Source organism: Muscardinus avellanarius, assembly GCF_963383645.1.
Source record: "Muscardinus avellanarius genome assembly, chromosome: 5".
NCBI classification, from domain to species: domain Eukaryota; kingdom Metazoa; phylum Chordata; class Mammalia; order Rodentia; family Gliridae; genus Muscardinus; species Muscardinus avellanarius.
The window spans coordinates 87732551-87758159 of record NC_137790.1 but is presented as its reverse complement, the minus strand read 5'-3'; the positions used below and the strand labels follow the sequence as shown (position 1 = coordinate 87758159).

Genomic DNA, 25609 nt, shown 5'->3' with positions numbered 1-25609 from the left:
CTTGTAATCCCAGCATTCGGGAGGCTGAGACCAGAGGATCGTTGTTCGCGGACAGCCTCAACTACTTAGTGAGGCTCTCTGCAACTCAGTGAGACCCGGTTTCAAAATAAAGAATAAAAAAAAATAAGGCAGGGGATGTATCCTGGAGGTCAAATGCCCCTGGGTTCCACTTCCAGACCCACAAAAATAAACAAATAAATAATAAAAATGAAATAAAATAAAAAGACTAAAAATAGGGCTGGGGGTGTAGCTCAGAGGTGCAATGTTCTTGGGTTCCATCCCCAGTACTGAAAAAAAAGAAAAAGAAAAAAATAACAATGAAATCAGGCTGGGGTATAAGCTTGGAGGTAGACTGCCCCAGGTTTAATCCCTAGCACCACAAAAATAAATAAATAAATAAATAAATAAATAAATAAATAAATAAATAAAACCAAACCCCTGCTTCACCATGAACTGAGTGAGTCCTATTTGGGTTTTTCTGTTTGTTTGTTTGTTTGTTTGTTTGTTTGTTTGTTTTGTAGAACTGGGAATGGAATCAGGGGCATTCTACCTCCAAGCTATAACCCCAAGGCCTATTTTTTAATTGTTTATTTTGAAACAGAGTCTCACTGAGTTGCAAAGGGCTGCACTAAGTAGCTGAGGCTAGCTATGAACCGCAATCCTCCAGTCTCAGCCTCTCAAATCCTGGGATTACAAGCATGCGCCACCATGCCTGGCTCTATGTTTCTTATTTTGAAACAAGGTCTCACTAAGTTGCTGAGAGCCTTACTAAGTATCTGAGGCTAGCCATGAACCTGCAATCCCCCTGTCTCAGCCTCCTAAGTACTGGATTACAAATGTGTGCTGACAGATCCAGGTACAGAGTTCGGTGTTCTACACCTGATACTCTTCAATCAACTGACTCCAATGGCTCTGCCAAGAACTGGAGTATAATTATTACTGAAGAGCTCTTTGGAAAATTCCTGAAGGGCAACCTTCCCATTGTTGATTATATTTTTAAAATCCATAGATTTAGTAGTCTGGCTTGGAGTTGGCAAAGCAAACTTTGGTTTCTAAAGTGGAAGTGGCAGGAGATGGAAGGCCATTCCACCAGAAGTAGAAACAGAGGTAACAAAGGCACAGTCTACCTTTCTTTCAAAAGAGAGCTTTGGATATGCTGGAGGCCTTAATCAGGACCCAGAAGACACACTGTAGAATGAATAATTATAAACTAGTTTTTAAAATAGCACACCCCCTTTTTTTTTTCTTGCAGGTCTGGGGATGGAATCCAGGGGCATTCGACCTCCAAGCTACAAGCCCCTGCCCTATTTTTTATTCTTTATTTTGAAACCGGGTCTCACTGAGTTGCAGAGGGGCCTAAGTAGCTGAGGCTGTCCGCAAACGGCGATCTTCCAGGTCTCAGCCTCTGGAATGCTGGGATTATAAGCGTGCGCCACCACACCCAGGTAGCACACCCCTTTTCTAAACCATATTCTAGACTGAACTTCAATGTATGAAACAGCAATGAATGAATGTTGGTATCTTCAGATTATAAGGTGGGTAAGAGGCCAATATTCTCCAAGTACCTACATCTACTTCTCCTTCCCATAAATTTATCTCATAATCCTAAAGCTCTGTGAATACAGTGTTAAAAATATGGCCATGATTAGTGAGGCCCTCCACAAACTATTGAGATCCTGTTTCAAAATAAAGAATAAAAAATAAGGCAGGAGGTGTAGCTCAGAGGTCAAATGCCCCTGAGTTTCATCACCAGACTGCAAAGAAAAAAAAAATGGCCATGGGAATAAAAGATATGATTTTGTCCTGGAAATTTATAAAGGAGATATTAACACCTTAACCACACGTACATTCCAGCCACAAATCAACTGTAGTATCTAAATTACTGTCTTGAAACCTGTATTGAAATAAACATGCACATCATATCATTAATACAAAAATCAATGAACTAAAGGGCTAACTTTTCTAGGGAAAAATAAAAATAATTATATTAGAGCCAATCACCTGTTCCTGGTCCTCTAAAACTCTTAAATTGCCTTTCACTTCAAAAACCTAAATCTGTCTCATTTCAAGAAATTAGCAACCAGTACTCTGTCATATTTTGTAAATAAATAAAATGTGTAAAAATGCTAAAAACAAAAGGCAGCTAACTTTTTTAAATACTAAGAAACTAGTATTTTGTCCTTCATTCCTTAAAAGGGAGAATAGAGCCTACATTTTGAAATATCTGAGCTTGAAATTTGGTTTTTAAAGCTCCTTGATTTCATTACCTTCAGTGGTAGCACGATGCAAAGTTTTAAAAAGCTAAATCCTATAGAGGAGCAAACAAGACAATCTAAAGGAGGAGAAAGGAGGGGGGAAGAGGAAAATCTCTAAAACACACAATCAATGTACTTAAACATATCGAAGTCAACCACTAAGCCAAGCAAGGGAGGGAGAGACAGGGAGGGAATGGGGTGGGAATTGGGTAGGGGTTAAATCAGCGATGAGTACATGTTTGTACACACAAGTTTTTTACCCCAATATGTTGTATGAATATAATGCACCAATAAAAAAATTTTTTTAATTAAAATAAAAATAAATAAAAAGCTTAGTTTACAAATTCAGTGTCCCTGACTTGAAGACATCACTATCAGTTTGAAGAGAAAGAGAAAAAGAGGCCAGCTGGATCCAGGAGAGGGGTCAGATGATTTACCCATCCACAGAATTTTTTTTTCTATCCTTCAATGGTTTAAAAAAAAAAAAAAAAGATATTTTCCCTGTACAAAGAAAAATACAAATGTACTTCAGGGGGGGGGGAAAAAAACATAACCTAAACTTTCAGCACCAGGAAATTCCTTCCCAAATATTCAACCACTTACAAAAGTCTACAATGTGTGACCCCCACACCCACTGAAGCTCGTGTGTCTGCTGCACATTCCACGGAAGCATGTGCCACGGAACCCATACATTCCAACACACTGAGCAAGCACACACAGGCTTTCCCAGCTGCCCCAAACCTCAGTCAAAGAGGGGGCAATGGGGGTGGCGGCAGGCCTACAGTCCCTCCAAAGGGGAAGGAGAATAAGGGAGAGGAAATGGCCAGTGCAGGGCCTTAGAAAAAGAAAGGCAAACCTTTTGGGCACAGGCTAACCACATACTCAGAGTTTTTAAATATCAAAGGAAAGAACAAGGTGCAGGATGCCCTTAGCTCTGCTGTCACACTGGAATCACTCTCTCCGTGAGGACCAGTCTTTCCCAGTGTCCTGGAATTACAGAAAATGCAAGAGTTGCCCCACACAGTTCAGTTACAGGCTCACCTCTGCTTCTATGGTCCTTTCCATCCTCCTCCCTCCTCCCCCCTCCCTCCTTTCCTAATAATTAAAGAGGCTAATTTTTGTGTTAATCTACTTTCATCTGACTCTCAAAGAAACATAAAACATTTTACTTCAAAATATACCAAGCACTGTGTGTGTGCACTTGTATCACTTTGAACCTAACATTTATAATTACAATGGACTAATAAAAGTATATTACAATCCTTATGCATACAGTGATGGATAAAAACATCCACTTTTCAAAATATGCATTGTTAAAATCACAAAGATCTACTGGGGTTCCTGGAAGCCCTTCTACCTCCGGGCTACACTCCCAGACCTATTTTATATTTTTGAAACAGGGTCTCTTACGCCAGCGCGGCTGGCTTCGAACCTGCGCGATCCTCCTGTCTCCGCCTCCCAAGCGCGGGGATTACAAGCGTGCGCCACCACACCCGGCCCTACAAGAGCATTTTCAAAATACCCTCTACTTCATAAATTGGTAGGAAGCTAACCTGTCCACAGAACCACCATTCAATTCTTTGCCTTGTTTTTCAAAAAGAAAAAGTAAAGAGAAAACATAACAGAAATAAACATGTATTTTCTTATAATTCTGTAAGCTCTACTAGAGGTTCTTTATTTTTTTCTTTTTCTCTTCTTTTTTTTTTTTTTTGCAATACTGGGAATGGAGCCCAGGGGCATTCTACCTCTAAGCTTCACTCTATACCCCCAGCCCTATTTTCTATTCTTTATGTTGAAACAGGGTCTCACTGAGTTGCAAAGGGCCTTGCTAAGTAGCTGAGGCTGGCCTTAAACCATGATGCTCCCATCTCAGCCTCAAGAATGCTGGGATTACAAGCGTGCTCCACCACGTCCTGCTCTCTACTACAGTTCTTAAATAAGAAAAAGCATTTTTTATCTCATAATGAATTTCATAAAATTATGTTGCTCTTTTAGAGAACCACTCTCTCTAAGCAAACCACTTATATATCTAATTTCATTGGTAATACAACTATATCTTAAGCCTTATGTTACTCAACTTAAAAAAATCACTACTGCACAATATATTTAAGTACTGTTACATGGAATATGCAAATCTACCTACTCTCTGCTTTCACTGGCTTTTTCATGTCAGAAAGGTTTTTAATTTTCTGTTTGTAAGAGAAACATTTTATAAAATTTTAAGAATCTTATATTTCCCTTCTCCAAACTATAGACATTAAAAAATACAGATAAAGCCAGGCATGGTGGCGCATGCCTGTAATCCCAGTATTTGGGAGGCTGAGGCAGGAGGATCATAGGTTCGAGACCAGCCTTAGCAAGTAGTGAGACTCTTCAAACTAGAAAACCCCGTTTCCAAATAAGAAATAAAATCGGGCTGGGGGTATAGCTCAAAGGTAGAATGCCTTTGGGCTGGGTTCAAACCTCAGTACCACAAAAAAAAAAAAAGCCTATTGTTTCTTTCTTTTTTCAGGATTTAGAAAAATATACAAGCACAAGTAAGGAACACAGACGCTTCTCCCACATTGGACACTTATATGTTTTCTGCACTTAACTTATAACCACAATGTTTTTTTAAGACATCTTTTCCCCCTTAATTTACAAATGCCTCTACTATAGGTCTACTTTAAGAAGTTCTTTAAAATGATGACACTCAGCTGGTTTTTCAATTACACTGAATTTAGAATATATAGATCGTCAGCCCCTAATCTTTATCAGTATATCCGCTGTGCACATGTAAATCTTTTCTTATTTTGACTTAGGAGTAATATACAAAGTTACTCCGTAATCTATAGGCATACTAACACAATTTCTTACTTTATTGCTACAGCACCATTACTATAGTCTGTCAATGGACAGTAAAAATAACATGGTCACTGCTTCTCTGAAGCAGTTTTTAAGATCAATGGAGCCGGCGTGGTGAAACAGGAGTTGTTTGGGAGTCTGAGGTTTTACAACTCTATCTGTAAAAGGAAATAAACATAGATCTCTTCTAGGCTGCTGGAAAGAGAAAATGGAAGGCCTAGACGGCCTAGTCCAGTGCCTTGCACATAACAAATCCTCATACATTAGTTACTATTCTTTCTCTGCCCCATCCTTTGAGTCAGAATTCCACAGAAAATGTCCTACCCCACTCTGGACTGTACTAATTTGAAGAAAAGCATGAAGAATTGGAAATAACCTTCTTTCCTCTTTTTTTTTTTATTGATAATTCTTCCTACCACCATCATCAATATGACAGTCCACAAAAAATAAGGAAACAAGGGGAAAATGCAGGGGGAATTTGCAATTAAGGGGAAATGAACTGTATTTCACATGCTTGAATACGTCTCATGTGTTTTTGAGTGATTATATTAAGAAAGAAGTCTGGGCCGGGCGTGGTGGCTCACGCTTGTAAGCCCCGCGCTTGGGAGGCAGAGACAGGAGGATCGCGCAGGTTCAAAGCCAGCCGCCCTGGCTTAAGAGACCCTGTTTCCAAATAAAAGTATTTAAAAAAAAATAGGTCTGGGAGTGTAGCCCGGAGGTAGAAGGGCTTCCAGGAACCCCAGTACCACCAAAAAAAAAAGAAAAGAAAAAGAAAGAAGTCTGAGGACTCTATGGTTGCTGCCCCTATCCATACATCTCCAAAGGAGTGGTAAAAGGCAATATTCTATATAGAAAGTAAGAGGTGGGGAGATGGTATTGATCAATCACCTCTGGCACTTCCTACCAGGGAAACACTTAAACTAAACCACAGTGCTGAGCCAGGTGTGGTGGCGCAGGTTTGTAATCCCCACGCTTGGGAGGCAGAGACAGGAGGATCAAGCAGGTTCAAAACTAGCTGCGCTGGCTTAAGAGACCCTTGTTTCCAAATAAAAAAATATAAAATAGGTCTGGGAGTGTAGCCTGGAGGTAGAAGGGCTTCCAGGAACCCCAGTACCACCACAAAAAAAAAAAAAAAATGGAATGGAAGTGAAATACACTGGAGTGAGAATGAGAAGACCTGGGTTCTAGCTCTACTATTTACTCAATTTCTCTGAGACTGTTTCCTCATCTGAAAAAAGGAATATTATCAATTTTTCTGTATTTTTCAAAAATTACTTGAAGTAAGCTAGGCATGGTAGCACACACTTGTAATCCGAGCATTTGGGAGGCTGAGACAGGAGGATCACGCCTCATGCACAGCCTCCGCTACTTAGGCCCTGACGCAACTCAATGAGACCCTGATTCATAGTAAAGAATAAAAAATAGGGCTAGGGGTGTAACTCGAGGTAGAATGTTCCTGGGTCCCACCCCCAGCACTGCAATAATATACATACATACATACATACATACACACACACACACATACATATACATATATATAAAGTAAATAAAATATGGAAGAGTCTAGAAATGATATATGGAAAAGCCTTAGTATTATATGAATGTAATATTCTGGTGCATAAAAGAAAAAATGTCCTGATGGGTGTGGTGTCACATGCCTGTAATCCCAGTACTTAGGAGGCTGAGATGGATCACAGGTTTGAAGCCAGCCCAGCAACTTAATGAGATCTTGTTTCAAAATAAAAAATAAGATTGGGGGTGTAGCTCAGAAGTAGAATGCCCTAGGGTTCAATCCCCAATGCCACAAAGAAAAAAATGACTCTAGAATAATGCTGCTACTGTAGTTTACATGTTAACACATAGAATCATAAAACCACATTATTTATCACACTTAAAACAAAAATTTTTAAATTAAAGGTTCCCCTTACAGCAAATTCACACTATTGGGATATATTGATTTTATATGACAATAAGAAAAGCTGAAAACATTATTCTCATTAAAAGAATTCGATTTAAAATTTTCTGATCCCTTGGTGCAACATTTCTTATGATATAGGTAAATATGAGGCAATCTAAAACATGTATGAGAACTTTTAATTTCCATTTATTGGACTTATTAAAATACCTACTTGAACAAAATAAGAAAAATCCAAATAAAGTGTCTACTTTTTAAAAAATAAAATGTAACACAGATAAGCAATTAGAAAAACCAGAAATGAAGAAACAAAACACATTTGAAGAACACAAACTTATCACTTAGTAAAAACCATAGACTTGGGAAGGAGATGCATCTGATTAAATAGATAACACAGGGTTCGCTTTTAGACTTGATTGCATCCTATTAATGCACACGGCACCCATCTTCACCAGTCTACTTCTTCAACCTCAAGAGGCCACCAAACTCTGAACCAAATTCAAGAAACTGTCGTTGCTTCCCCCCTGTTTGTTGGCCCCAAAAGCAAGAAAATCTAAACTTTTCTGTAAGATAAAATAATTTTCTTCCCTATTTCAGACTAAAATCCACGATCAAAACAGGAAAAGTAAAACCTTAAAAATAATGCTCTGAGCACTCTGCAATTTTGTTGCCTAAAATAGAACCCATATATTCCAATCCACCAAATGAAAATTATAAGTTTGTAAGCATGAAGTCAAATTATAAGAGATTTTTAATGTTTTAATGGTAATAAATGGGAAGGAAAAACTGATTATCTTTCTTTACTTTAGGTGCTTGTTTGTTTCCTATTATCTGTTCAATGACACTGTTTGGAATGACTACCCACACTCATTTGAGCTTGAAGTTGAGAGTAAGAAGAATAAAATTTAAGTAATAGATTATTTGGATATTTTTGTTAAACAGAACTGTCTCATCCCTCAAGTAGTCATAGGTTTTAAGAGATTATGCTTTCAACTAAAAGTTTTAGAGTATAAATTTTTTAAAAATTGGTTTAGCCATGCCCTATCAGACTCTAACACCAAAAAGAAAACTGAAGACACATTTGTGGTGTTTAAGTCTAATTTTAAAAAATAAATATTGAGGTGGGTGTGATGGCACATGCTTTTAATCCCAGTACTTGGGAGGCTGAGACAGGATAAATATATAAATGAATAAATGAATAAGTAAATACACTGAATTTTTTGCAGATGGAACCCAGGGGCACTCTACCTCCGAGCTGTACTCCCAGTCCTATTTTTTATTCTTTTATTTTAAAACCAGGTCTCACTGAGTTGCAAAGGGCTTCACTAAGTAGCTGAGGCTGTCTGCAAACCGCAATCCTCTGGTCTCAGCCTCCCAAATGCTGGGATTACAAGTGTGTGCCACCACACCACACCCAGTTTTAATTAAAATTTATAATTCAACATTTTTAAGAGCTTCCAAAAAATTATTTCAATGCTAGTGCTTCTAAAAGAATTTATTCATTCAGTATTGTGTTATATAAAATGATACATTATCTTCCAAAGCTTATAATTTCTGGGATTTTGTTGTTCTGTGGTGCTAGAGATTGAACCCAGGGGCATTCTATCTCAGAGCTGCACCCACAGCCCTATTTGATTTTAAAACAGGGTCTCACTATGTTGTGGAAGACCTCGCTGAGTGGCTGAAGCTGGCCAGAAGCTGCGATCCTCCTATCTCAGCCTGCCAAGGGATTACAAGTGTGTACCACCACGCCAGGCTCCAAAGTATACAATTTCTAAATGAAAATATACACCCAAAGCTGGACTTTTCTAACACTTAAAAAATGGTTTATCAATATCAAAGACATTACAGAATAACTAGTGAGAGGAAACCCAAGGTACAAGGAAAGAAGGTAGATTTTGCATTGGCTGGTCCCTCAGTAACAAGCTCACTGAAAAAGAGCCACTACAGGTGACTTGACTCCCACAACAAGCTTAAACCACCTACACGTGCTGTGCAGCCCACAAGGAAAATACACTGCATTTGATCACCTAACAATCTTTATTACCCTGGTCAGAACTGAAATCCAGAGCAACTGTTGCTCAATTAAAGATCTCCTCCTCTTCCCTCCCAATACCACCTGTCTGAAACTACTGCCCCTCACAGCACACGCACACCACTGAATCAGACAGGTAACACACTTAGCTCAGTGACATCTTCTAACTACTCTAACCAATTGCTCATCTACTTTTAAGGGTTTCATTAGCAGAACTGAAAGAGTGGATTCAGTTGTAGACAGCAATTATTTAGAAGGTTTAAAAGTCTCAGACATGTATAGTTTCTAAAGAAATCTGGTTTTTACAGCTTTTCTGACTTTTAATAACTGTACCCAGCTTACTATGCTTTTATGAACAATTCCGTATCAGTTACATTCTTCTCCAACCCACTAAACTAGAGCAAACTCTACAAAAAATAATATATTCAAAATAATAGTTGTGCTAATCTTAATATGTAATTAGTTCTAAGTTTTCTAATCTTTTTTAGAAATTTAAAGTTAGAAGCATTTCTGAAAGAAAATATATTGTACTTTCAATCATTATGTATAAAAGACATGTACAAATATTAGAAATCTTCCCTCATTGTCTATTAAATGATAATCGCCATTTGACACAACAAAACACAAAGCTCTCAGACCATCTCCTACTGGCAATCCTATTAACTATAATTAAAAGAAAACATCATCATCATCATCATCATTATTATTAAAAAGCATAACTTTAAAAATATATTACATATCACCAAATTACCTTTTAGAATTAAGGTTTAGGTCTTCAGCTATTAAATACTCCATAAATTGCTACCCTACAATTTAAAATTGATGTGTTTTTGGTGAACTGAAAAAAAAATCAAGCAAAACATAAAATCAATTTTGACTTGTAGATTTCATTAGTTTTCAATTTTTAAATAATGTCAAAGTTAAATCATCAGCCTTTTAGAAATATAAGCTAGAATCTTAAACCTGTACCATTACCTAAGTTATAAAGTAAGTTTTCTCTTTATTGTTTCTATTTAATTCTTATCTCTTTGAGGTCACAGAATTCTGTATTCTCTGGAACCATATGTAAATTAACCTTTTTTAAAAAATGTGAAACTAATGCCCAGCTCTAACTCCAAATAAATAATCTTAAAGTTTGATGTCATATATTTTGTATTAATGTCATAGCCACACATGGAATCTATATACTGAACTCCAAGAATTAATTTCTAATTCAACAAATTCTTGAAATAGGAGGCTTCCATATTATCTTAACCTAATAAATTCTCTTCCGTTGCTAGAAAACTAAAAATTGATGCAGCAAAAGCCTTTGTTCCAGGGAAGGCTTGAGGTCGGGTGGGTTTTTTTTTTTTTGGGGGGGGGAGTATTTGATTCAACTATACACAATGTAGTACATACAAGCAAAATACAATTGAGATACTGTTTTCTTTAACATTCCTATAGGAGACCAAATTCATTTGCATTGGAGAGAACACAATTACTGGTTTTTAACTCATGAAAGACAAATTCATAGCTCTTTCCTACAGGACCTCACAGTATTCACACCCTCTCAGTGGCCACAGGTCTACATACATGGCTTAGTGACTTCCTACAAGTGGGCAGAAGCTGCATTTTTCAAAGTTTTGTTTCTCACAGAATCATTCAACTTTAGATACAAAAGCACATTCAACTTAACTTATTAGTTCAAAACATTGTGTGTGTGTGTGTGTGTGTGTGTGTGTGTGTGTGTGACTTTTCCCAAGTAAACTTTCATCAACACCAAAAATAAAATTTCTATCAAGGAAGTTTCCACAACTTTTAAGAGGATTTTTAAAGTTGCCAGTTTTCTCCTCTGGAATAACTCTGTGATCAATATATACTACCAAGACATGGGAATAGAGAAAAAAGATCCAAAGATTTTTATTTAAGAGAATGAAACCAACTTAGTAAGAGAAATAGATGCTCTGGGCGTGGTTTTCATTACAATAATTTGCATTTAAGAAGAATGAAACACGTGGCAGAAGAAAAAAGAATTTTCTACTTCTGAGTGACTGAGAAAATAATGCTATCTGTCTACTGTGTAACAGCACAAGTAACATGAGGCTGAAATGGTGTTAACAAAAGACCCAACTGGAGAGCAAGTGGAAGCCAGTCATTTCATAAAATAAGATAAAAACATCCTCCAAATTATCACTGTCTTAAAAGAATCCACTTGGGATGCAGGTATTGAACCTGCTTCTTGAGAAATCAGAGGAAGTACAATATACAGAAAATTAACAGTCAACTGTTGAATTATTTCTTAAGCAAGCAATGAGGATGAGTCTTCTTCACATTTTCACTTTAACATGAAAAAAAAATATGGAACTGAACTAACACAAATTTACTTCTAACTTTTTAATTTTCATAAGAAATGCAGCAAAAGAACACCAGAATGGTCACCACGTAACATAAAAGCTTTGGCTTCAAATGTCACAGCACCCTGTCTTTTTAATGCCACTGGCGTGGTAGTGTTCAGTACATGAGAACACACAGCTGCCTCCCCTCAGGAGTCTGAACTCATTCACAGCACCAGGCATAGCTCTCTCCCCCTTAGCCTGCAGTGCAAGTAGCTCACTTCTGCATTTTACACTAATAAAGGAAAGGAAAGAAGATTAAAACCGTCCAATCAGGAAGGATGCAACTCCTCTATACAGCAGCTTATGCATGCATCTGGTATGTTAAACATCTCCAAGTGTAGTGAATCATACAGGGCACATTTTAATCTGCCGAGTACATCATATCACCAACATGTTCAATGAAATCATGTACTAATAGGGCTAGACAAGTCCTAGATTTTCCTTATTTAATTTATACTAAAATCTTGGGACATGCCTCTAATTCTGAATTCATATAAAGAGAACAAAGTTATTTAAATGACACTCCAGGCAGTAGCAAATGTCTGCATTTAGAAAGAAAAAAGCTAAACAGTACTGTTTGCTGAGAAGCTCTAAGTGATGTCAATGACTTTAAATAAACTATTATTTCACTTATATTGCAAAATTAAATGTACACTGCAACATGAGACACCAGCTAACCAAAGTTAAAAATCTAGTGTTGCCGGGCTCGGCGGTGCACGCTTGTAATCCCCGCGCTTGGGAGGCGGAGACAGGAGGATCACACAGGTTCAAAGCCAGCCGGCCAGCCGGCCAGCCGCACTGGTTTAAGAGACCCTGTTTCCAAATAAAAATATAAAAAATAGGTCTGGGAGTGTAGCCTGGAGGTAGAAGGGCTTCCAGGAACCCCAGTACCACCAAAAAAAAAAAAAAAAAAAAAAACTTTGGTTTTTTTTTTTTTTTTTTTTTTTTACTAATTATAATCCCAAAAGGATTCACACAGCTTAATAGCCAATAGAATTAAACATTTTATAGAAACATAGTATATTAAACATCTTGGGTAGTTTTTTTCAAACATTATTTATATATTCATGAAATTTTCATGTGTTGTAGGATGAGTCTAAACTTAACAATAAATACTTAGTTTACCAGAAAGCTTCTACTTGAAGTTCAAACAAAAATAAAAATTTTTTAAAGTATACAAGTTTAGAATATTGAAAACCAATCAGTATATTACATCTTTACCAACATAAAAACTCGCTTAATACGCCACATAAAACTGCAAATTGTAACTTTTAGCTCTTTAAAAAAAAAAAAGGCATTGGTTTTCTAGTATGTCACAGAATCACTTGCAAACAAAAAAATATGCTGTTAATTGTTAAAATGTAACTGGAAATGTGCGTACATTTTTTTTTAAATGCCTTCAACAACACATCCAAGCCTTTATAAGATTAATGTTTTAAAGTCCATTGATTCTGGCATAAACCAGGTAAGTGGCTACCCACTCTCACATTTGCCAAGGTGGGAAAGCAAAGACTTCGCTCGGCCCCTTCGGTGCAGCTGCTTACTAATGAGAGGACCTGTATGTGGATGGGATAGAAACGAGCCTGCGACACAGAGAAGCTGAGAATAAGTAGTAAAGGGCCCCACGTTAAAGTCCGTGAAAATCTTTAAACAAAGATGCTCTCCTTCATTCTTTACTCATGGACAGATATTTCTCCTGTTGGCAAATCACTGTGAAGAAATCCAAACCTCACAAAACTTGTTACTCCTTCATTAACAACAGTGCAGTTAAATTAACTATCAATCTCACGGTGATATTTGTTTAGCCTCAAACATTTCTTAAAAGCAACAACAACAATAACAACAACAAAGTGCTCAGAAGCAACACTCACTTGTCTACAAAAGTCTGGTTTTTCAGTGCCATCCAATCCAAACAACCTACTTTTTTAGAACGTGATGCAAAGTATGGACCCTTCACTAATTTATTTTATTATTCAACATTAATCTATCTAAAAAAGAAAAGTAATTAGTCGCGTAGTTGAGCAATTCAGCTGACACAGTAAATACTTACTCTTAACATCTCACAGGAAGTCTTGACAAGCATTTGTTGCTTTGTGTTGGGGGTTCGGGTGGGAGTGGGAAGTGGGGGGGTGGGGGCGACTTTTAATAAACAAAAGGTCCCAGCAGAGAGAACACAGTTCAGTTAACCACCGACCCCCAATTAGGCACCCCATATTTTCCAAGTACTGTAAACACCTTATATAATGAAAGTAAAAAATGGGACCTTTCTAAATGATGTATCTCTACCAACAAAACAAAGTACTTTAAAAAAAAAAAAAACCTGTAAAAACAAGTTTTTAAACGCTGAGTGTTTTTTTTTTTACTTATACGTAAGCGCAATCGCAAAAAACGGAAAAGAAAACAAAGCAAAAAAAAAAAAAAACTAAGCAAAGTATATTTACCTTAGCTTTTTAGAGACTGAGTAATCAACTTCCATGATTTTCCCATGCAACTCCACTTTACCTTTAAAACAGAAATTTAAAGCACTCAGAACCTCGCGGCGTCCCGCCGGGGTCGGGGGGCGCGGCGCGGCGCGGCCCCGCCCGGGGTCTCGGGTCTCCCGCAGCCGGGCGCGGGACGGGGGGCGCCGGCGGGCGGGCGGCGACGAGCGGCTCCGACCCCAGGTGGAGCCGTGGGTGGCACTACCGGAAGAACAAATTTAATAAAGAGCGGCGCCAATTTGAAAGGATGAGCTCATGTGAAACTCAAGCTGCGGGGCTGGCGCGCCCCAGCCTCGCGGCCCCCACCTCCATCCCGCGCCCGGGACCCTCGGGCTCGGGCGACCCCCGCCCTCCCCGCCGGCCCGGGGCGCGCCAGCCCCCAGGTGCGCGGGCCGCCCCCGCCCGCCCCCGCCGGGGGTCGCCGGGCCCCGCGCCCCCCCCCCGCGCCGGGGCAGGGTCCGCGCCGGGGCAGGGGCTGCGGGCCGGGCGGGGGCTGCGGGCGGGGGCCGGGCGGGCGGGGCGCGCAGGGCGCCGCTCTGGGCTCCCGTCTGGGCTCCGGCGCTCGCGGGCCCCCCGGGCGCCTCTTTCCCGGTTCTCAGCCCGAGCCCCCACCGAGTTGAGACAGGCCACCTCGTAGAAAGGTGCTCCTGGCCGGGCGGGAGGCGGGGGGGCGGGCGGCGGAAAGCCCCCAGCCCCGAGTTCTTCTCAATAAAATCGGACAAAAAATTCAGGGAAAAATAGGAGCGCTTGAGAGCCCGGCAAGCAGGGGCTGAGCGAAGGGAGGACGCGGAGAGGTGCCGCGCGGGCCGGGGGGGGCGGCGCCTGCAGGGGCTGCGGAGCGCAGCCGGGGTGCGCGAGTGGGGGGCCGCGGCCAGGTGGGGAGCGGGGCTCCGGAGGCGAGCGCGGCTCGGGGCTCGGAGGGCGCGGGGTCCGGACCGCGCGTGCGGCAGCCAGGTCCGGCGCGGAGGGGAGGCTGCATTTGGGGGTCCCCCAAGAGCGGGGTGACGGCGGGGCCCCCGGGGGGCCCGGGGGCTCTGGCGGGGGGGGTGAGGAGCCCGGAGAGCAGCCCGGCGCGGCGGGGACCCCAGGGCGCAGGCGGGACCCTCGGAGGGGCCGGGCGCCCCGCGCTGCGGTCTCGGGGCGCCCGGGGGTCTCGGGGCGCGGGGGCCTCGGGGGCGGCGGGCGAGGGGCGCGGGCGCCGTCGGGCCGAGCGCGGCGGGGCAGCGCCAGGGCTCACCCGAGAGGGTCTCGATGGCGCGGACGGCCCAGTTCTGGTCGGGGTAGTCCACGAAGGCGTAGCCGGACTTGAGCAGGACCTGTCCGGCCAGGGGCAGCTCCCGGGCCCCGAAGAGCTGCCGCAGGTCGTCGGCGGTGGCGGCGGGGCTCAGGTTCCCGATGTAGAGCCGGTTCATCCTCCGAGCTCGCAGCGCGGCGCCCGGCCCGGCACCGGCCTCGCCCCGCCCGCGCGCCCCGCCCCCACCGCGGCCCCCGCCCGCCGAGGCCCCCGCCCGGGGCGCGCGGGGCGGGGCGGGCGGGCGCGCGGTCCGGGGCAGAGTCCCGCGGCGGACAAAGCGCCCTCTCTGCCCGCGCCCCGGGCGGGCGGCGGGGGAATCGGGGCGGCGGGAGCGCGGCGCCCCCGGCCCGCGGCGGAGGGGCGGCGGCGGCGGGGAGGGCGCCTCGGCGAGGCAGCTGCGGCCGCGAGTTGGCGGCGCCCCCCCCCCGAGGTGCGAGCGCCGCGGCCCGCGTGGCCCGGGCGTTGGGGTCGGGACGCGTCCCGGGCCTCAGTTTCCCCGCCGGCGAGGGGCGCGGGGTCGCTGGCCTGCGCCCTGGGGAGGAGCCGGAGGGGGCGGCCTGGCTGGGCAGGGGTCCTCGAGCGCTGGGGAGGGCTGAGCGCGGACTGAGGTCCCTGCCCGCGGGGGAAACTGCGGCACGACGGAGGCTGGAGTGGGAGGAGAGCGGCCGGAGCTGGGGGCTCTGCACAGAGAAGCCTGATGGTTAGAGCCTGGTCGCAGCCAGGAAATTAAATTCTACAGGAAAGAAAACATGGCAAGAGTCAGAGGCGAAATGGCAGGAGAATATTCCGAGCTCTGCACTTACGGGGTCGTTCGGGGAGTGTTTTGATCAGAGAGTGTTGGGTTTTGAGGTGCAAGAGGTCCTCTGGGCAGGGAAGCCACAGATGCCGACGTGGAACACACTTGGCTGTCCTGGTCGTGGAGTATTGTCTTCCTCCGATTTTCATGTTCATGAAGCAGGTGTACACACGTGGCTTCTTGAATTTCCTATTTCGTGGAGTACTATGAGGGAATTCTTGTTGGAGAAACCAAACACTGTTGTGGTGGACTGTCTGTCTGCCCCGGACTTCGACCTTCCCCCTCCCTGCCCCATATGTGTGGCCTGGGATGGTCCAGCATCCCTAAGTCCAAGTTTCATCTGTAAAAAGGAAATAGAGCAACCAACCCTTGCAGAGCTATCGCAAGCGCTAGGTAAGACGTAGTAGACCCACATCGAATGATTGTTAACTTTCTTTGTCTAAATACTCATACTTTGGGAGAAAGAAATCTTAAATAATTCTTCAGAGGAGGAAATCTTAAATCCATTCCCACCAAAATATTTGCAGATATTTTAATTCTGAATTTTGTCTCAAATAAACACATATTTCTTCTCTAGAAAAGGAGTTGGACTTCCCTGCTCCTGAAGCTGGAAATGAAGTTTGCCATTATTCCCCAAAGTAATAAATTACATATGGATGTCTCCTTACTCAAATGTGGAGAATCACAAATGGAAACGACTGGTGTGCATAAACCGCAACAGACAGAGCCTACTATCTTCAGATTATTTACACAAATGCCCTTCTTGGTATAGTCGTCTTTGCATGACAGAATAGTTTGTTTCCTTATTTTGTCGACAGTAATTCTAAGTTGCATGTTGTAAAAGAAACGAGGGGCAGGGATATTTGGTCCTCTTTCTGAAAGTAAAACTCTATTTTCTGACACATTATTTGATCATACTGAAAGACCGCAAATGTTTTAACGTGGATACTGTACTGAGCAGCAGACGTAATCTAAGGACTCTTAGCCAAGGTGGCTTCTGGTGACCTCTTCTTAACCCTGTCACTGGTGTCACATTCAAACCCTTTTTTCTGAGAAATAACTGCTTTTAGTTTTACTTGGTATTTTCTATTGTGCTTGCTTTTGCATATGATAGGGAAGGAGAGGGATGGATGACCTTTGAAGACAACAGGAACAGCCTCCAAATGGGAAACCAGAAATTCAAAGGTCCTTGCTCCTGCCTGACAATCTTATTTTCTACCCGTTTTCTCTTGAGTTTTTCTACCTCACCCCTCCCCAGAGACCTGAAATGGAGTTTACTTGGAGCACATAGATGATCTAAATTCAAACCAATTAAAGCCCAATAAGTTACAATTTTATGGGTTGGTTGGTTTGGTTGGGTTTTGAGATTGGGTCTTCCTATGTTGCTTACTCATGAGCTCAAAGACTCCTTCTGCCTCAGCCTCCCTAGTAGCTGGGATTATAGGCATGTGCCACCATGCCTAGCTTGATTGCTTATGTGAGGTCAGAAATTTGTAGAATTTTTTTTTTTTTATAATTGTGGAATATGGGGTGGGGTTTTTGGGGGGTGCTGTTTGTTCATTTTTTTCAGGGCTTGGGATTGAACCCAGGGCCTGTTATGTGTGATAAGGCAAGCGCTCTACCTCTGAGCTATATCCCTAGCCCTGGAGAGATTCTTAGAGTAAGCATATTACTAATATGATATGTATAGGGGACTGGGAATATTACTACTATAATATGCATGGGTATTGAACTCACGGGCATTCTACCTCCAAACTACAGCCCTATTTTTTATTTTTATCTATTTATTTACTTATTTATTTACTTATTTATGGAACTGAAGTTGGAACCCAGGGACATTCTACCTCCATGCTATACCCCCAGCCCTATTTTTTTATTCTTTATTTTGAAACAGGGTCTCACTAAATTGCAGAGGGCCTCACTAAGTAGCTGAGGCTGGCCACCAACCTGTGATCCTCTTGTCTCAGACTCCCAAGGATTAGGACTACAAGTGTATGCCACCATGCCTGGCTTCTATTTTTATTTTCGAAGTAGGGCTTACTAACATTGGTGACTATCTCGCTACTTGCTGAGACTGTCCTTGAACCTGTGATCCTTCTGTCTCAGCCTTCCAAGTACTGGGATTACGGGTATGCTCCACCATGTCTAGCTTAGCAAATTACTTTTTAAAGTATGTGAAATACTTCATGAGGAGTTTCAAAGGCAGTACAAAACCTAAAGGCTTCTCAGTGATTCTCTGGGGCAGGCTGGTAGTAATTTGGCCAGGACAAGATTCCTTAATCCCATTTTGCAGGTAAGAAATCCAAAGCCCAGGAAAACAACCTGTTCATGGTCACATAGATGGCTTGAAACACACTTGGAATACATATTTAAGCCTAAGAGTCTACAAAGTATTAAATCTTCATCTTGCATTTTTATGTCCCTAGTATTTGGTCTGTGGTTTGCGCATCCTCTGATGGCCTCACTATGGCGATCTTAACCTTTTGAATCTACAGAACCACAGTGTAAACCTTTTTTTTTCAACCAAAAATGAGGATCAATATAGCCAATGCTTTTAGGTCATGTCATGAGTGTGTGTGTGGGGGGGGGGAATTAAGTCTATTTGTTGGAAGACTGGGACAAAACCAACATGGAGGTAATTTTGAGATGGTCACGTTAGGGATGATTTAGTAGCAGGGTGGAGTCCTTTAGAAACCTTGTGAGTTCTCAGTAAATACAGCCATGTCCTCATAATAAACCCCAGCTCTCTTGCACTTTTCTAAATCCTGAACCATCTCAGAACTCTGCCCCTTTGTTTTGTTTTGTTTTGTATTTTGTGGTACTAGGGATGGAACCCAGGGGCATTCTACCTCCAAGTGACACCCCCAGCCTTATTTTTATCTTTTTTTTTTTTTTTTTTTGATGGTACTGGACATAGAACCCAGGGGCTTTCTAGCTGCGGGCTATAATCTCAGACCTATTTTATACTTTATTTGGAAACAGGTTCTCACTAAGTTGCTGAGAGCCTCGCTAAGTAGCTGAGGCTGGCTTTGAACCTGTGCAATCCTCCTGTCTCAGCCTCCCAAGCGCAGGGATTACAAGTGTATGCTGCCACACCTGGCTATATTCTTTATTTATTTACTTTATTTTATTTTTTGGTGGTACTGGGGTTCCTGGAAACCTTTCTACCTCCGGGATACACTCCCAGACCTATTTTATATTTTTATTTGGAAACAGGGTCTCTTAAAGCCAGCATGGTTGGCTTCGAACCAGCATGATCCTTTTATCTCTGCCTCCAAAGCGCGGGGATTACAAGCGTGCGCCACCATGCCTGGCTATATATTCTTTATTTTAAAACAGGGTCTCACCCGGTGTGGTGGCACATGCTTGTTTGTAATCCACACGCTTGGGAGGTGGTGACAGGAGGATCGGGCAGGTTCGAAGCCAGCCTCCCTGGCTTAAGAGACCCTGTTTCCAAATTTAAAAAGTATAAAATAAGTCTGGGAGTGTAGCCCGGAGGTAGAAGGGTTTCCAGGAACCCCAGTACCACAAAAAATAAGAATAAAAAATAGGGCAGAGGGTGTAGCTCAGAGGTAGAATGCCCCTGGGTTCCATCCCCAGACCCTCAAAAAAAAAAAAAAAAAAAAAAAAAAGGGTCTCACTGAATTGCAAAGGTCCTTACTAAGTAGCTAAGGCTGTCCACAAACTCAGTCTCTGGGATTACAAGTGTGCACCACCACGCTCGGCAGAACTCTGGCCCTCTGGAGTATACATCCCTTTCCCTGCAATGTATTTTCTCTCCAGTAAACTCCCTCTCCTGACTTGGCACCAAGATACACACAGCACTTCATTCATACAGTGCTGGTACATACAGCACTTTCATTCAAAAATCAAAATGTGAAGCGAGGAGTAAGTTTGAGAAGCCAGGAACAATGGCAAGCATCTGTAATCCCAGTACTTGGGAGGCTGAAACAGGAGAATCACAGTTTAAGGCCACTGTGGTAATTTAGTGAGACCCTGCTTCAAAATAAAATAGGAATGAGGGTGTAGCTCATACATAGACTGCCCCTAGGTTCAATCCTAGTGCCAAAAAAGGTGGGGGGAGGAAGAAGAAACAAGAAATAAAGTTGAGAGGGGGGAAAAAAAAGCAAAGCAAAATCAAAGACTGGGATCTCCAGATTGAAGTTTACAGAGGCTCAGCACAATGTATAATATAATCAAGAGCAAAAAGACATCACTGTGAAACTTTAACTAAAAGTATAAATCATCTAGGGGGAAACAGGTCACGTACCCAAGGTTTAGAAAGAGAATGGGAAGTTTTTTTTTCTTTTTGCTGTGTGTGTGTGTGTGTAGTACTGGAAATGGAATCCAGGGGCATTCTACCTCTTTGCTGCACCAGCAGCCCCATTTTATTATATATTTTGAAACAGGGTCTTAATAAATTGTGGAAGGGCTCACTGTGTTCCTGAGGCTGGCTGCAAACCTGCTATCCTCCTGATCTCAGCCTCCTAAGTACTGCAATTTACAAGCATGTGCCATCACACCCCACCTACCACCTAGTTTTTAAAAATGAACAAAAAGCAGACAAAATTGAAATTCTGTATGTCACTTCCATTTTCTATTCCCTTTTATTCATTACAGGCAATCATTATCCTAAAATTTGAGTTTGTTTTTCTTATGCATGTTTGATATCGTCGAGACCTTACATGTCATTCCTAGCAGTAGAAGAGGCAAAGTCTGTGGGCATAGATGCAAGAGTGTGGCAGACATCTTGGGATCATAGACTTTTGCCACCACACCCACCTGTTGTTTTTGTTTTTGTTTTTGTTTTCACAAAATTGACATTTGTGGTTAGTATAACCCCCTCAATCTGGATTTGTCTGACATTTCCTCATGATTTAAGGTTATATATTTTCTTGTGAAGAATGCCAGAGAGGTGACATTGTGCATTGTGTCAACAACTTCATGTGTTGTCTGATACTGCTGATATTAATTAGCTTTGACTGCTTGGTTAAGGGGGTAGTTGGTATGTATCCAATTTCTCTATTATACAGCTACTAAATATCACTTGGGAAATACTTTGAGACCATGTAGACACTTTGTTACTCATCCAAATTGCAGCCACCAGATTTTGTATCTGTTGTTAGTTCTTTTTTTTTTTTTTAATATACTTTTAAATTTGAAAACAGGGTCTCTCCTGGAGGATCGAGGTTCGCAAACAGCCTCAGCTACTTAGTGAGGCCCTCTGCAACTCAGTGAGACCCGGTTTCAAAATAAAGAATAAAAAATAGGGCAGGGGGTGTAGCTCGGAGGTCAAATACCCCTGGGCTCCATCCTCAGACCTGCAAAAAAAAAAAAAAAAAAAAAAAAAAGAAAAAGAAAACAGGGTCTCTTAAGCCAGCACGGCTGGCTTCAAACCTGCGAGATCTTCCTGTCTCCACCTCCCAAGCGCAGGGATTACAAGCATGCGCCACCACACCAGGCTATTATTAAATATTTTGATGCTCAAATTGTCCCAGATTTGGCCAAAAAGTCGCCTTTAAGCTGGCATATGTGAACTTTTGATGTTGTTCCAGGTTTGTACTTTATCTTCCTCAGTCCCATAATCAACCACTTACTCAAGAGGCCCTAGTTATTTTCAGCAAAGAACAGTGTGTAGAAACCAAGATCTGCACTCCAGATAGGTTCATTGCTATTGAGATATCAGTGATTCTAAACCTCTTTAGTTGAACAGATTACGTATAAAACATACATGCAAATCTATACTTGCCTATATTTACCTAGTACTATATTAAAAATCACAAGTTTACACCTAAGTCTTTGACACACTATAGGATTCATTCTCTCCTTCCCACTTTCTATGTTTGTAACTGTCCTTCAGTAGTGAGAAACCTGGCTTTCATTATATTGCAATATGTTTACTTATTTGTCCAATTGTAGAATGCACAGAATTATTCATGCTTCTTCAAAAAAAAATAAGCCTGTTATGCTGAGTATGATGGTATACACCTGTAATCTCAGTACTTGGGAGGCTGAGACAGATGGTTCTCAGGTTTGAGGTCCAGCCTCAGCAACTTATCAAGACCTATCTCAAAAAAGGGCTGGGGGAGCTGGGCGTGGTGGCACACTTTTGTGATCCCAGCATTTGGGAGGCTGAGACAGGAGGCTTGCAGTTCACAGCCAGTCTCAACTCCTTAGTGAAGCCTTCTACAACTTAGTGAGACCTTGTTTCAAAATAAAGAATTAAAAAATTAGGGCAGGGAGTACAGCTCAGAGATAGAATGCCACTGGGTTCCATCCCCAGTACTGGAAAAAAAATAAGGGCTGGGGTATATCCCAAGGTAGAACACCCCTGAGTTAAATCAGGGCATTTTCTCAAAAGAGAGAGAGAGGGGAAAGAGGAGAAAAGAAGAAGCCTATTACCTGAACAATATGGTGCACATCTGTGATCCAGGTTAATTAGGAGGCTGAGGCAGGAGGATCCCAAGTTTGAGGACAGCCTTGAAATTTTACAAAAATAATAAATAAAAAGGTGGAGCAGGGCGTGGTGGCGCACGCTTGTAATCCCAGCGCTTGGGAGGTTGAGACTGGAGGATCATGCACGTTCGAAGCCAGCCTCAGCAACTTAGTGAGGCTTTTAAAAACTTAGTGAGACCCTGTTTCCAAATAAAGTATAAAAATAGGTCTAAGTGCCGGGCGTGGTGGCACACGCTTGTAATCCCCGCGCTTGGAAGGCAGAGACAGGAGGATCGCGCAGGTTCGAAGCCAGCTGTGCGCGCTGGCTTAGGAGACCCTGTTTCCAAATAAAAATGTAAAAATAGGTCTGGGAGTGTAGCCTGGAGGTAGAAGGGCTTCCAGGAACCCCAGTACCACCAAAAAAAAAAAAGAAAAAAAAATAGGTCTAGGAGTGTAGCCCAGAGGTAGGACCCTGGGTTCCACCCTCAGTACTACAAAAAAAAAAAAAAAAAAAAAAAAAGGCTTCAGCCTCCAGTACTGAAAAAGAAGGCCTACATTGTTCAGGCTTCTTTTAACTACTATTTACTGAGAGTTCTTTTTGTCTTTAGCCTAAAGATGTAAAGTCCAAACACAGAGTTTAAACTGGCTTGAGTTTTATTTGCCTCCTACAGTGTTGGTTATTTTATTAAAATTTGGTTAGACTTGGGCATGCTGGCACACATCTGTAATCCCAGTACTTGGGAACCCAAGACGGGGACTACAGGTACAAAGCCAGCCTAAACAATTTAGCAAGACTTCAGCAACTTGGTGAGACCCAGCTTAAAAAAAAAAAAAAAAAAAAAAGGCCAGGTATGGTGGTGGTGTATGCTTGTAATCTCAGTACTTGGGAGGCTGAGATAGGAGGATCATAGGTTATTGGACAGCCTCAGAAAGTAATGAGACCCTAGTGAGACCCTGTTTCAATATAAAATTGGTTAGGGATGTAGTTTGGTGCTAGAATGCCCCTGAGTTCAGTCAATCCCCAATACCCCCCCCCAAAAAAAAAAAATACGGTACGGGGTGTAGATCAGACCTTCAGTATACACACACACACAGAGCAAAAAAAAATTCTTCCTGATTTTTCTGTTTTAGGTCCCCCCATCTTTTTCTTTTCTTTCCTTTCCTTTTCTTTCTTTCTTTCTTTCTTTCTTTCTTTCTTTTTTTTTTTTTTGTGGGTCTGGGGATGGAACCTAGGAACATTTGACCTCCAAGCTATACCCCCTGCCCTATTTTTTTATTCTTTTTTTTTATTGTGACACTGGGGCTCCTGGAAGCCCTTCTACCTCCGGGATACATTCCAATGGGATACACTCCCAAACCTATTTTTTTTTTTTTTTTTTTTTTTACTTTTTATGTGAAAACAGGGTCTCTTAAGCCAGCAAGGCTTAACCAGCGCAAGAGATTCTATAGATGAGCAAATAAGGCGACCTGGGAGGATGGGAGGGGGAAGCGGGAAATTCTTTAATGCACATGATATACTTTAACAAACATATCAAAGTCAATCACTAAGCCAAGCATGAGAAGGAGGGGTGGGGAGGGAAGGGGACAGAAATTGGGTAAGGGCTAATTGGGTGATGTGTGCATGTATGTCTCTACTATCTTGTATCCCATTAAGATTTTTGACTACAGTGGACCAATAAAAAATTTAAAAAGACTAGTTTTGCTTTTCTAAATTTTTTTTTTTTTTTTTTTTTTTTTTTTTTTTTTGCACTGGGATTCCTGGAAGTCCTACCTCCAGGCTACACTCCCAGACCTATTTTATACTTTTATTTGGAAACAGGGTCTCTTAAGCACGATCCTGTCTCCGCCTCCCAAGTGTGGGAATTACAAGTGTGCCCCACCACGCCCAGCTTTCCTAAATATTTTAAAGGCCAGGCGTGGTGGCTCATACTTGTAATCCCAGCTTTAGGGAGGCTGACACTGGAGGATCGCAGTTTGCGGACAGCCTCAGCTAATTACTGAGGCCCTCTGCAACTCAGTGAGACCTGGTTTCAAATTAAAGAATAAAAAATAGGGCAGGGGGTATAGCTTGGAGGTCAGATGTCCCTGGGTTCCATCCCCAGACACGCAAAAAAAAAAAAAAAAAAAAAAAGTATAAATAGGCCTACTTTCTGTGCTGAGACGTCATCAAATATGGAAGTAACTGGGAAATATTATTCAATTGTAAAATTGTTATTCCCAACTCTTTTTAAACTCAATTTTTGGCCAGGCATAGTGGCACACACCTATAATCCCAGTACTTAGAGGCTGAGACAGAGGCATTGCAGGTTCCAAGACAGCCTCAGCAAGCGGTGCGACTCTCGTCAACCTAGTGAGACCCTGTTTCAAAATAAAATAGGACTGGAGGTGTAGCTCAGACGTAGAATGCTCCTGGGCTCAATCCCCAGTGACACACACACAAAACACTGTACTTGGGCTACTTTTCTGAGAGAGGGAGCAAGGTAGAGGTGGGTGACTTCTACCTCTACAAGGTCTGTGATACTATTCAGTCTGGCAATTCTCTCTTTTAATCCAGCAATACGGAGTTTTGAATTACTCCTAGAAACTGTTGCCAAAAACAAAAGGGACAAAGAATGGTGATAAAGATGCTGCTTTTGATAACAGGCTGAGTAGGCTGTCTGAGCTAAGTAAGTTATTAACTCATATCAGAAACAAAGAACAGTATCACTTTAGAAATGGAAAACCTGAATTCTAGTTCTTCCCATTTCCTACCCCATGAACTTAAACATGAGGCAGTTTCTTCTAATCTCTGAGTCTTAAGCACTTGCCAAAGGCACAATGCTGAATTTGATCACCTTTTGAACATGTCTTTCCTCGGGAAGGTCTAGTAGTAGAATTCTTCCTGGGAAAAGCAACTGCCTTTGCTTCAGGAAATGCCATGAAGACCCCCGAGGGTATGAGGGCTGGTTAGGGCTCAGGCAACCAAAAACAGCCAAAGTCTGTACTTGCAAAAGCAGGAAATTAATTTTTCTTGGGGGTTGGGGTAAGGGAAGGTGATCCCTGTGGGGATGAAAAATGAGAAGAGGGAGGAGGCTGGGACTCACACTCCTGGTCAAGAATGATCAAAAGCATAAGAAAAGCCATGTGTGATGGTGCACACTTGTAATCCCAGCATTTGGGAGGCTGAGACAGGAGGATACC

The 25609-nt window shown here is 42.2% G+C and overlaps 1 protein-coding gene across 4 annotated transcripts in view; it reads right to left on the bottom strand.

Annotated features, from left to right (window-relative positions):
- Window positions 1-15316, bottom strand: part of IGF2BP2 (insulin like growth factor 2 mRNA binding protein 2) — a gene marked incomplete at both ends in the record, with an annotated part of 190872 nt that extends 175556 nt beyond the window's left edge. For all 4 annotated transcript variants that reach the window (XM_080696765.1, XM_080696766.1, XM_080696767.1 and 1 more), the window contains 2 exons: window positions 13866-13926; window positions 15142-15316. In XM_080696765.1, the coding sequence (XP_080552891.1) occupies window positions 13866-13926; window positions 15142-15316 (236 nt within the window). The remainder of the gene's footprint in view (window positions 1-13865; window positions 13927-15141) is intronic.
- Between the last annotated feature and the right edge of the window lie 10293 nt (window positions 15317-25609).